This window comes from Mandrillus leucophaeus, unplaced genomic scaffold (assembly GCF_000951045.1).
Source record: "Mandrillus leucophaeus isolate KB7577 unplaced genomic scaffold, Mleu.le_1.0 Scaffold126, whole genome shotgun sequence".
NCBI classification, from domain to species: domain Eukaryota; kingdom Metazoa; phylum Chordata; class Mammalia; order Primates; family Cercopithecidae; genus Mandrillus; species Mandrillus leucophaeus.
The window spans coordinates 1,040,259-1,054,177 of NW_012100987.1; the positions used below are offsets into that span (position 1 = coordinate 1,040,259).

At 36.2% G+C, this 13,919-nt stretch overlaps 1 protein-coding gene across 3 annotated transcripts in view; it reads left to right on the forward strand.

Annotated features, from left to right (window-relative positions):
• The window catches only part of TBC1D4 (TBC1 domain family, member 4), a 90,488-nt gene extending 76,778 nt beyond the window's left edge, over positions 1-13,710 (forward strand). For 2 of the 3 annotated variants that reach the window (XM_011972013.1, XM_011972014.1), the window contains 4 exons: positions 3,359-3,518; positions 6,081-6,250; positions 9,228-9,404; positions 11,349-13,704. In XM_011972013.1, the coding sequence (XP_011827403.1) occupies positions 3,359-3,518; positions 6,081-6,250; positions 9,228-9,404; positions 11,349-11,582 (741 nt within the window). In that variant the 3' untranslated portion in view covers positions 11,583-13,704. Of the gene's footprint in view, positions 1-3,358; positions 3,519-6,080; positions 6,251-9,227; positions 9,405-11,348 lie in introns of all 3 variants that reach the window. The other variant, XM_011972012.1, reaches the window with a different exon arrangement.
• The last annotated feature ends 209 nt before the right edge of the window (positions 13,711-13,919 follow it).

Genomic DNA, 13,919 nt, shown 5'->3' on the forward strand with positions numbered 1-13,919 from the left:
ACTGCCACTGCTGTCTGTAGCCTACCTCAGACTCCTTGTTTACACATTTCTTTCCTAGTTTATCACTTCTCTAAGTGGATTGGTTGCTAATAAGCAGTTTAAATTTTGTCTATAGATACTTATCTCAAACAAGCACTGCCTGGCAATTTAAAGCTTTCAGTGGTTAAAAATATAAAAGAAGACTTTAAAGAGGATTCTCAGGTTTTTCCTCCCTTGAAGTGAGGTATACATGACTCCCAGTTCATCGTAATACTATGCTTTAGATAAGAAGTAGTACTTTAAAGATGCTTTTAAAATATACTGTTTTTCCTGATTCCCGGAGATGAGATTTTGCCTTTAATAGCTCAGTTGCCAATCTATGACAAAAGAATTGTGTTTTTACTCTGAGCATTATAGTAAATGATATTTTTTGAGAGTGAATGGAGATGAAGTATTCCATTTTTCTTCCTTTCCCAAGGTAAAATTTTGGCTGTGGATATAGGGCTTTGCTATCACCATTAGGTTTTCTGGTGTGAGTTCATATGATTTGATTCCTCACTGATGACTATTCATAGGTTTAACAAATCAAATAACAACTGTGGAAAGTTTTATTTTTTATTCCTAAACAGTTTACCTGTATCTTTTTATCTTTTTTTTTTTTTTTTTGAGATGAACTCTTACTCTGTCACCCAGGCTGGAGTGCAATGGCGCAATCTCGGCTCACTGCAATCTCCGCCTCCCGGGTTCAAGCGATTCTCCTGCCTCAGCCTCCCGAGTAGCTGGGATTACAGGCATGTGCCACCACACCCTGCTAACTTTTTGGTATTTTTAGTAGAGATGGAGTTTCACCGTGTTAGGCAAGCTGGTCTCAAATTTCTGGACCTCAAGTGGTCCACTCGCCTTGGCCTCCCAAAGTGCTGGGATTACAGGCGTGAGCCACCGTGCCTGACCACCTGTATCTTCACATCAGCTAGGAATCAGATGCTCTTGTAAGGAATTCAATAATTCTGATTTTCAGAAACAACAGTTTGGTAGCTATTATTAGAATTTCAAAGATACAGGGAAGTACCTGTGAGTAGTGTTTGATCTGGATCCACAGATAAAAAGATATAGCTATCAGTTTAAAAATACAATGATATTTCAATTTACAAATTCTTCATCAATTTCACATTACAAAAATTCATGTAAATTGGATTTATACATTCATTTAATATGCCCTATAAGTACCAAGAAATATTTTATGTCTATAATTTTGAAAATGCAGACATTTAAAAATCTTTGGTGACAGCATTGCTGTAGGTCACAGTATTGGGGACCTTATTCTGGGAGAATAGAGCCTTTTGCATTTGAAAGTGGAATATCACACTTTCTCACTTTCTAGAGCAGGAGGTACTGTTTTGGGTCTAGCCAATAGGACGTTTAGAAGTGTGCTTGAATGCCTCTTGCAGTGGGTTTGAACTCACTCCACAGGATTTCTGATTTCTTGCTTCTCTCTTGGTGACTTGGGTGCTCCAGGCTTCAGTTACCTTATCTGTAAAATGTGGGGGTTGAGGTCTTTTTCAACTTTAAATACCTGTATCTCATCACGTTAGTTTCTGCTGCTTTCTGTGTTAAGCATAAAGGCATCATATCTTTTCCTCTGAAGTTTTTGGTCTCCACTTTTTTTCATCTTCTCTCTCCTAGCCTTATCTCTCTCTCTGCATCTTTCCTTCTCCAGTTCACCTCTTTAATCTGAAGGTTTGCCTTGGTATCTGTAAGGTGGAACTGAAGAATTATTTGTTCTTAGTAAATAGAATTTTGTCATTAAAGCTTTCTTTGAAGGAAGCCTGAATCATGTTCTTATTTGCCCACATATCCCTTGATGGAAGAAACTCTCTTGACCCCCAGTTGAGAATGTACAATGGGGTAGGTGGGAAATAAGATTCTCTTAAAAAAATTAAATGTTGAAGTATTGCTTCTTTTTATAATCACAAGTGAATGAGAACAGTGAGCTTTTGATGATGTGCTTTCTTTTTATGCTGCTAATTAGACTTTTTTGATTTTTGTGCGTACCAAAATACTAATTCTTTTGTTGATAGGTGCTCAAAATTTCTGGTTTCTATGATGCAAATGGTCTAAAGGAAATGTATGTTTTTTTTTTTCAACATGACTTTTTGAGATAATCTCATTTAAAAAAAGACTTTCTGTTTGACTCCAGCTAAGCTTCTTATTTTATAGCTATGACTGCCTCTGGCTCTTTAATTCCCTTTTATTTACAGTTTGTATGGAAACTGAGTTTCCAAAGATATTTGTTGTAGAGAAGGATGGAACAATTTTTTGTATTTATGCATAGTTTTTGATTTTTTTCCAAAGGAGTCCGTTGATTTTTAGTTCTGTACTCTAGAAATAATTGTTGAATTCACAACATAATTGGTTATTTTTATGCATTGTCATAGAGCTATTTAAGAGTGATGTTTTAATAATTTCTTTTAGTGAAAGAAGTTCTACTAGATTTAATAAAACATTTTATACATTTTTACCCCAAAATATCAAGCCAATATAACTGATCAGGGAACCACCACTTATCTGTTAACTGTGTGGATAAAAGTTTAAATTAAAACACAATTCCCGAATTTCTTTGTTACTTACTCCTGCTTTTATCTGTAGTATCACAGATATGAGTTTAAAAGTTTCTGTGTGCTGTTTTTATGATGTTTTCCGAAATACCAGTAACCAACTCAGTAGCCAAATGAAATAATTTTTTCTTTTAGTTCTAGAAACATTCAGAAACAACTGCACTTTTTGCCTTAATCCCGTTTGTCATGAAAAATATGCTGCTGGAATAACTTCAATATTAGAAATAAATCTCAAGCTTCTGGCCCTGTAACATTCTAAGCTTTAATTCTATCCTAGCAGTGCAGATTGTCTGCAGAGCCAGAACTCTCTCATAAATCACATGCTGGTCACAGTAAATAGAAGTAAGCTTCTGCTCTGAACATGGTAGATTCTTTAGAACGGAGGCTTTTCTGGAATTAGTCTGAAATTAGGAGGGATCTTCTATGAGGTTCGTGAGCCAGGACAGTTCTCATTAAATTCCAAAAGCAATACCTCCCTACAGAAGAAAAAATTCCATTTCTATATATATATGTGGTACTCAAACACACATGACAGAGAAACTTGCTCTTCTTAGATAGACTTTCAGTAACTTGCTTTATGGCTTCAGTTAAGTGAACTTGGATTTTAGTATCAACTTTAAAATCACAAAAATGAAGTAATACTGCTTATACTTATATATGTGAATTTGTTGTTAAATATTAGAATAAAATTAAAATCAGCGTATTTGATGCACATGCAGATACATGCATAATATTTTATTTTTTCTTCTCCAAATTAACTTTAGATTCAAATGTACCAGCTGTCCAGGCTCCTTCATGACTATCACAGAGATCTCTACAATCACCTTGAAGAAAATGAAATCAGCCCCAGTCTTTACGCTGCCCCCTGGTTCCTCACATTGTTTGCCTCTCAATTTTCATTAGGATTTGTAGCCAGAGTTTTTGGTAAGACATGCCTGTAATTAAATGAAACAGTATTATTTATTCCAAGGACTATACTTCTACTTCTAGCCATATAATGCCCCTATTGTTTTATCATGTGTTACACAGAATAGCAAATTGCTAATGGAATTTAATAAATGTGCCTGGCTCTATTCTGACAGTAACTTAAAACCATATTTGTCTTACATAAAATTGAAATTAAAAAGGAAAGAGGAATTGGGCTTCTGTATTTGAGTAAGCTGTAATGGAGCTCTTATTTTCATTTGTACCTAAAAATCAGAGCGTATACTCCTAAAATCTGGACTAGGGACAGACTCTGTATAATTTTCCAGATTTTCATATACATCTTTCTACCCCCCATTGTCTTCTTCATCTTGCATTCAGAACACAGAGAAACATGTTCTTAACTTGTATCAATGTTGTTTCTAATGGCATTTCTTAATCTGACTTTTTGTTGTTAACAGAATAACTTTACTTCCTGTTTCATTGCTCATGTGACTCTTCTTTCACACCAATGCAGTTATGGTGGGACAGTCTGTAAGACTAATGGCTCAGGGAAAACACTAAGTACAGTCAGTAGAGCCCAGGACAAGTTACTGAGTAACTGCCTTGCTCTAATCACAGTGTTTGCCATTGGGAATAAAAAGAGAGTATAATATGGTTTATGTCCCCTTTGGAGGCCCTTATATCTATTCACAAGTCTTTATACTTGTCTAAGTCTGTTATTTGAAAAGCAAAAATTAAAACAACAACAACCACCAACTCTTCATCAGAGGTTTGTTCTAATGATGTGTAGGACCTCAGTTACCTTAAAAAGGATTCCCTTAATTTTTATGTTCTGATCATCTATTTAGCAGACATGGGCAAAGCAGTCAGTATTCACTCACAGCTGCACTTCTGTTAAATTGGAGCTGTTTGTCAAATTGTACTGGCGCAGTTGTAGGTCATTGTCAGTGTTTGAGAAAATGAAAGAGCATGTGGTGAAGATATTAGGGAATATTACAAATAGTAAGGAAATATGTTGTTTGGAGAAATTTGTTTTGAGGATATATGTGTAATATGTATATGTACCAGATTACATATGATATATTTCTTATTGAGGACTGTGGTGGTTTAAAAGTTAAACACTGCATTAGTGTTACTACAATTTATAAAATGCAACAAAAGAGTAAAGTTAAAATGTGCTGAATCAAATGTTCATCAGATTTCTCTTGTTTATTGAATATACACTATTGCTTTTCTACAGTGACATTTTCTCTGGAGCTTGGGTTCCTATTAATCCTTTTGTTTATATATGTTTTTCTTCCCAGAGAATAATCTATCATATCAAAATGATGTTTCAGGGCACCTCTCTTTGACTTACCTTTGGAAGCTTGATGTCAAGAGTTCAAGAAACAAATGTCATCAGTATCAGTTTTTTGTTATGAGAATACAAATGATGCTGTTGGCTATACAACAGCTGTTCAACTCTCTTCTTTGAATTTATAAAAGAATAGAGCTGGCAGGAAATAGATACATGAGCAAGAAGAACTATGTTTGAAATAATGATTCTATGGTTCCATCTTCATTAAAGACTCTCTGTTGTATATTATTCATTAAAGAATGACATAGATTGAGAGAAACTTTCATACAAAAGTACTAAGTACTTGATACTTTTCTTTCTTTCTTTTTTTATTTTTCTGAGACTGAGTCTTGCTCTATTGCCCAGGCTGGAGTACAGGGCACAATATCAGTTCACTGCAACCTCTGCCTCCTGGGTCCAAGCGATTCTCCTGCCTCAGCCTCCCAAGTAGCTAAGACTACAGGCATGTGCCACCACACTCAGCTAATTGTTGTATTTTTCGTAGAGACGGGATTTCACCGTGTTGACCAGGCAGGTCTCGAACTGCTAGCCTCAAGCCATCCACCCGCCTCAGCCTTCCAAAGTGTTGGGATTACAGATGTGAGCCAACACGCCTGGCCTAGTACTCGATACTTTTCAAAATTATTGCCTGTTTGTATTTGTAGGGAAGCAGGGCTTAGAGTTAGGGTAGCTCTTATATTTCTCTCCGGATTGAGGTTGTATGTTTGCCATTTGTTTTCATTTTTCTTTTAAGGTGTTTGTTTTTTTTTTTTTTATATTTCCTGGTGTGGCATAGATTTAATTACATAGCTGGTTCATTTACTTTTTATTGTGGTAATGAGAGTTTGAATAGTACTCATTGGTTATGTTAATTTGTTTTTGTATTCCTGTTGTGAAGAAAAATCTATCAGTTGAATAACTGTCCTTGAGGTTTACCTAGTCTCCATTAAATTTGGCATTAAAAATTACAAATAGTTCATGGACAGAGATATACACTTTGTCCTTTTTTACCCTGGCTTTATCTGAGATTCTTAAGAGGAATATTAAAACATCTGCTTATCTGTTTAGTTATATTACTTTTTAAAAAAAGCTGGATGCTTTTGACCAGTTTTCTTTTGCAAAACATATAAAACAAGTAAATAAAAACCTTTAGCAGAAATAGCATGCTTTTTACAAGAGTGGATGCATAATTTTGATCATGAAAATTGTATCTCTTCTTTTAGATATTATTTTTCTTCAGGGAACTGAAGTTATATTTAAGGTTGCACTCAGCCTACTGAGCAGCCAAGAGACACTTATAATGGAATGTGAGAGCTTTGAAAATATTGTTGAGTTTCTTAAAAGCACGCTACCTGATATGAATACCTCTGAAATGGAAAAAATTATTACCCAGGTATGATTTAAATGCTAATAGTATTATAGAGCAGTTTTCTCTACTGAATATATATTAAATGGTTTAGCATACAAATGTAGCTTTGCTTGACAGGTATTTTCATCACATACATTTTATTTAGAAAGGGAACTGTTGTGAAATTTCTACATTGTGACATTGTCTATCTGGCTATGCACAGAAAATGTGGTTTAGTGCTACGTAATGAGTTTTACAGGAATCCTTTCAATTTAAACCAATGCTAAAACTGAAGATAGAACTGACAGAGTCAGGAAGGCCTGAGAGTAAAATCAGATCGTCTTGCCTTTGTTATCTTGTTAATTATTTTGTAAAATACATGAAGAGGACATGTGGCAAGAGTACAGGCTTTGGAATTAGAAGGTATTGGGTTTGCATCTACTTCTAGCTCTTTAATTGATTGTTTGGCTTGCACACATCAGCCTAATCGTCCAAACCCTAGTTGTCCAGAATGGTACAGTACTGGACAAGTTCTAGAATGGGATAATACTGATCTGAGAGGTTTTATGAAGCTTACATGAGGAGACTTGGTGTATCAGTCTTTGTCCTTCCAGGAAACATTCTCCCTCCAATGATTCAAATGAAGGAACTGTCTATAAAGGTGTGGGTAGGCCTAAGGGAATCCAACACAGATGTCCAGGTGCCCAGGAACTAGTAACATAGGGAAACTGTTCAAACCTCTGCTGCAGAGGGGCTAAGTGGAGGATGTAATAGTGTTACTAGGTCCAGGGAGAGCTGGAACTGTGGAGGAGGGTTCTGTGCTGGTTGTTGTGGTCTTGTTGAACTAGGCAGAGACAGATCAGGGAAGAAATACCCAACCCTTTTCTCCTGCCCCTCTTCATCTTGTGCTGGCATCTTCTGTTTGCCAAACTGAACCAGAAGCCAGCCAGAAAGTAAGTGTGGGGAATTGTCTGCCTGCCAGGGTACAATAGAATGGATGAGGGCAGAGAATGGATCTGAGAAGCAAATTGAGAGTAATCTGCAGACCGTACGTGTAGTCCTTGACTCTTCATAGGAACCAGGTGAGTGGTAGCTATATATTGCTGCTGTTCAGATGCAGTGGACAAGCTTAAGAGCAGATTGATAGATTTGACAGTTAAGCTTTATGAGCATTGATAAAGTTTAGCACTTTCCTGAAGGCACTTTTGATGGCAGAAAGACGATAGGGTTTAGAGAAAGGGAGTTTGGAACCTTGTTCTGGTGCCCAGCCATTTACTAGCTGTGTGCCTATGGGCAAGTTACAACCTCTCTGAGTCTCAACCTCTTCCTCTATAAAATAGGAATAACAAAAGTAGATTCTATTATAGTTTTGTATTATTTTAGGAGCAAATCTAACCAATATGTGAAAGTATTTTGTACCCCGTAATTCATACTGGAATATGAACTCTTATTATGTTAATACATATAAAATTTTATTTCCATTACATGGAATCTAAATCACAAATATCTATAAACAGTTTATATTTGTTAAAATGCTCTGTAAGCTGAAAAGTATAGCTTTTATTTGTATAGTTACTGGTTTATTAATTTTTCAGAAATATCTTTCTTGACTGGAATCAGATATTATGCTTTTGGAGATTTGAAATCAGATATCACCTCCCTTCTAAAATTGATGAGGAAATTGCCTGGCTTTACAGATTACTATTAGGATTGATGGGTAGAATTTATAGGCAGGTAAATTTGAACTTGCTATTGGGAGAATTTCCTAACAATTAGAGTTGGTTATTGTGGAATGAAATGCTAATATTAAAGGAGACTTTGATGAACTTTATTTATGGACACTGGAAAAAAATGCAAATAATGCAGAAAATCACAAAAAAGGAAACAAAAGTAACTATAAATCTCAACATCTAGAGATAACCTTTGAAACTTTCTATTACATGTTTCCTTGCTTATATATACATATAAAAATGTATAAAGTTATACATAAATGAAATCATACTATATATACTATTGTGGAACCTGATTTATAATTAAAAATATAGAGAGTATTAGATTTTTTCCAGTAACTATAAATCCATATTATCATTTTAATGGTTGTGTAATAATCTATTGTATCCATACCCACTAAGTAAGGAAAAGATGATGGTTATTTGAGGATAACCAGTTAGTCTAGAAGTTCTCTTATTAAAATTTGAATGTTTGAGTCTCTCTAGTAGTAAGTAGTAGAGTAAGTCAGATTTTTTGTGGTTTCTTTTCTCTTCTCACTGTTAGTATAGAGACCATTGCTTGAATAGCAGCTGTAGTCTCTCCTTCCCCCTAGGAAGTTTGGAGTAACTGTCCTCTAGCTTCAAAGCAAACGACCTTCCTATTTAGTGTTGATATGGGAGAGCAGTAGCAGCCCTAATTAAACCTTACAGCCCTGGACAGTGGTCACAGTGTGCAATTTTGAGGATTCTCTGTGTGGTACAATATGTAAATGACTCTTTAAGAGGCTTACAGGGAATAGCAAATGGGTGAAAATTTTTTTTAAGATCTTTCTGCTCCATTGGCAAATAAATTAGAAATGCTTTTGGTTGCTTTATTACAGTAATACCCTATGCAATTTTGCTTTCTAATCAGCAGAGATTATCTCTAACATAATAATTACTCAATAACTAATGTTGTTTATATAGTATACTACATTATGAATATCTTGGCTGCAAAATACACTTGGACATTAATTTATTCTAGTGACTTGGCTTCCCGAGAATGTTTCAATTGCATAGAAATAATCTATCTGTTCTATTTTTAAAGAAAAAATTTCTTCTTTCACAGAAAGAGCTGTCTGTTTTTATGTTGACAGTGTAAGCTATATCTAATTTATTCTTGTATTGACAGTTACACTTTTTTTCCTTTTTTATGCTTTAATGTTCTTCATTAATAAGTATTTGGAAATATACATGAAACATACCAAGATACACAAGCTGTATCTTGTTATACATACCAAAGGCTAGCCTAACCCATGATACTTTCATGGCAGGTTTTTGAGATGGATATTTCTAAGCAGTTGCATGCCTATGAGGTGGAATATCATGTGCTACAGGATGAGCTTCAGGAATCTTCATATGCCTGTGAGGATAGTGAACCTTTGGAGAAGCTGGAGAGGGCCAATAGCCAACTGAAAAGACAAAACATGGACCTCCTAGAAAAATTACAGGTAAAGAAATAAAGATTTGAGCAAAGAAGTACTTTAATGCCTCCTGCACGCACAGAACTACCTCAGGAATGGAAGGGATATGTGTGTGGAATGAACCATTGCTAAGCAAGAGCCCATGTATCAGACTGTCCAAATGCTCTGGGGCTACAAATGACATGTTAAATTTAACATTACTTGGAAAAAATGCACCCTCACAAAATAGCTAAATGGCAGTTCAAAGTGGAATCTGCTTAAATACCTGTTGCATGTTACAGATATTTGGTTAAGTTCAAGGGAGGAAGAATTGAATGTAGGAAATTGATGAAGTTGTGAAGCACCTGGGCTTGAGCTGGAATCTGGAGGGTTGGTGGAAGAAATGAGTGAGGAAGGTGTTTAAGTCAGGCTGGGTAGGAGGGTGGCATCAATAAGGAGGACATGGCAGAGCAGCAGAGTTAGGCTGATGTCAATTTCAGATAGATGTTGGGGAGAGTTAGGGTAAATATGATAGAGGTGGAATTGTAAGTGACTTTCAGTGTCAAGCCAAAGAACCTGACTTTAATCCTGTCGAGAGGGAAATCTCTCAAAGTTTTGGGGCCATGCTGTAGAAAGATCAATCTGGGAACCTTGATGAGGACAGATTGAGATGGGAGAGAAGGTAAGGAGGCCTGCTAGCAGTCACTTGTGAAAATCTATTGTGGATGATGAGAGTTGTCTAGACTAAAATGGAAATTGAAAAAGAGGGAGACATGTCTAGATAAATTGAATTACATGTAAATATTACATGTAATATTAATACATCATTCCTGCCACCAGGGAGTTCACAATTATTATTTGAGAATATAAAACACTATATATCTGTATCTAAGCACATACTTATACATGCAATAAGCAATTTATTATAATTCTGTATTTGCAACTTGTATATGTGTGCTGTGTAGTCATGCCCCGAGGGGAGGGGCTTGAGAATGATCATGGGAGGGAGGCTAGCAGGTGACCCTCCTGAAGTCTTCAGGGGAGATGACTTCAGGGGAGTTTCAGTGCCTAATGGCTGCTTGGTCTCCACTTACTCCTCCTCTCCATTTCCTCAACACTGCACCTGGCTACAGACTGGAAAACACTAAAACTCTGCTTCTATATGGTGAGTCCCCTGTCAAGACCAGTCAGGAGAGACAGGTTAGAAATGACGGGTCTCTAAAGTGGTTGCTTCCCAAGAATGGGGACACTAAACTTCCTTCACTTTGTGTTACATTGGCTCTGGCTCATAGAAAATTTAAATCTTTTTTCTATTCAAAAGAGGGCAACATAGTCTATTTTCATAAAGAAAAATAAATGGTTGGTATACTGTCCATTTTTAGTTGGATATTTCAATGGCGATTAATTGAGTATTTGCCCTTATTAGGGAAGGTGGGTTTGTACCTGTTTTATAATGATTCTTCTGAACTTATAGACTTTTTCACTGACAGTTCAGTGTAGTCATCATCAGTTACTCGACCACCCCTCACATCTGTAAAAACTGATGAAAGTCCAAGTGTATGTTTAGAGAACTCCGTATTTCAGTCAGGGAAGGAAAATCTCTTTTAGCACTGCAAGATAGTGTCAGGAATCTCCTGTTTCTCCTTCAGCCAGGCCAGATCCCTCCCGCTCACTCAGGGGAACACCAGTGGGTGCAGAATAAGTTCTGCTACTGTTGTTGAGGGGGTGAGTTAGTATTGAATTATTAGTGTATTCAGTGAGAGGAGATGACTCATGATAGTTCCACAGTTACATCTTTGTGAAACCTAATAAATCATCGTTTCATGTAGGTTTTCAGAGTATTTGTTTCACATAATATTTTATTAAGTAATTCGAAGTAATTGGTTAATATGGGTAAGGACTGGCTCCTGCTATAATGAATCATGACTTTAGCAAGACATTTGATTGCAAATCAAATTTTTGATTTGGAGGATTTTTTTCCCCCCAAAACAGGTAGCTCATGCTAAAATCCAGGCCTTGGAATCAAACCTAGAAAATATTTTGACAAGAGAGACCAAAATGAAGTCTTTAATCCGGACCCTGGAACAAGAAAAAATGGCTTATCAAAAGACAGTGGAGCAAATCCGGAAGCTGCTGCCCGCGGATGCTCTAGCCAATTGTGAACTGTTGCTGAGAGACCTAAGCTGCAACCCTAACAACAAAGCCAAGATAGGAAGTAAGCCATAATTGAAGAGGCGTGGCCTCAGCAGGAAGTGCTCCTTAGAATACTACAGAGAGGAAGAGCCTGCATGCCGGTGGCCCAAGGCTGGACCCTGAAGCTGATGGAACCACCTAATACTGGTGCTGAGCCCCTAGTCACAGCAGGTGGACCTCGTGCTCATCAGAGCGTGCCAATCCTAAGCCATTGGACCTATGTAGATTGGTTTTTGTTGTTGCTATGTACATATAAATATATATATAAAATGAACATAGTTCATGCTTTCAGATAAAATGAGTAGATGTATATTTAATTTTTTTAGTCAGAACTTCATGAAATCCACACCAAAGGAAAGGTAAACTGAAATTTCCCTTGGACATATGTGAAATCTTTTTGTCTTTATAGTGAAACAAAGCCAGAGCATCTTTGTATATTGCAATATACTTGAAAAAAATGAATGTATTTTTTTCTCCAAAGAACAGCATGTTTCACTCAATGGTGAAAAGGTGGAAACATTTATGTGACTTTATGTGTATCTGTCTTAATATCTACTGACATTGTCTATTTGAGGAAAGTGACTGAATACTAGTCATGCTCCTATGAGTTTTTTGGGAAGGTAGGGGCATTTCTCCCTGCCTGCTTTGTGCCAACTAGCGTGTTGCATCTACATGCATTGTGAGTCTGGTTAAGAATTACTATAAACATACATAAAGAGAAAGTAGGACATTGTGGCTGAGTGTACCCAGCTCAAGGTAAAGGAGAATATCGCTAATTTTTTAGCGAACTAGATCAGCATTATTACTCAAACTAAAAATATCACACCTGAAAAATTTAATTTAGGACCTAAAATGTCTAAATGTTTAATTTAGACATTCTGCCTTTTTAATTTAAATAACTCATTCAGTTGTGAATGAATTCCTCTTTATTTGGTGCCACAGTCACCAAATGACAAGGATTTGCCATTTTCCCACCAAATTGTGAGTGCTCATAATTTAGGTCTCTCTACCTTAAATTCAGTATAAGGAAATGTAATTATGATTGGTTTTTTTCCAAAGATGACAAGCTGTGTTGAAATACATTTTTTCTTTTGACCAATTGACAGACTCTAATAAGCTTTAATAATTTTCCCCTTTTATGTGAAAAGTTTTGAGAACTATGAAATATTTAGGAACAAACTGTTAAAATCCTTTGGAAGGGAAAAGTGGTACCAGTGGTACCAGCTCAACTAAAACCTGCAGTTCTGCATTTCAACTCTTCACTTCCTCAGTCTACAAATAGCTTATTAGAGGACATTCACGCATGCTGTGTATAGGCAAGGAAAGTAATTTTCAAAGTACATTTGCAATTCTCTTTTTCAGAGATGATTCTAGGATAGTGCCTCTGAAAGTTGATGCAGCATTTTTGCCTTTCCAAAAAGTATTTATCGTCACTGCTTTTTGCAGTACTTGTATTTTCACAGATGGATTATCTGGGGTAATTTTCTTCAAAGGGAGTTTGTTATACACAGTGAAAATTTATTATAGAGTAGAATAGTAACGCTCTAGAGGTTTCAGAAAGCTTTGATGAACAGATGATAAACATCCGAAACCCCCTGTACACTGTTACCCAGTGTGAATATAATAACTTGTTATAGCTCAGTGTGCCCTTGAATCCAGACAGTTTCTTAAAAGACAATAAAATCTTATTAGTAAAGTTAATGTAACTTCTAAGTTCTAGAAAATGCTGATTCTGTCTACCCCATTCAATTGGGGGCTACTAATTGATTTGTTGCTTGGTTTTCCCGAGAATTTCTCTATTTGTAGAGGGGTTTTTTCTTTTTACTGTCTGTTGATGGAAAATTACTTTATGGGTGTGATGCACAGATGGTAGCCAAGGAATCTGTTGGGAAAGTTTGGAAAGAAACCTTTTCTTTCTGTTATTCAGTTTAAAGTAAACTTTATCCTGGATGTTTATAATCAACATTAAGAGTTATATTACAGTGTTCAGAGATTAAGCTGACTTGGATTCAATATTTTCTTTTGAAAATGAATTTTCTTTTTCATTTGTGATTTTTTAAAAATGTTGCACCAGTTATGCTTCATGCATTGTTACATCTTCATCAGGTTAATGTAATGTCTAGTTCCTTTGCAATAAATATATTACTGCAGCTTTCTTGACATATACTCTTTCTTTTCGGGAGAGAAGAAGCTCTTGGTTAGAGTCTTTTACTACAGGGGTCCCTGGGTACCTGTCCATGGCCTGTTATGAATGAGGCCACACAGCAGTGGTGGGCATGTGAGAAAGCATGACTGCCTGAGCTCCGACTCCTGTCAGATCAGCCATGACATTAGATTCTCATAGGAGCGCAAACCCTATTGTGAACCTGT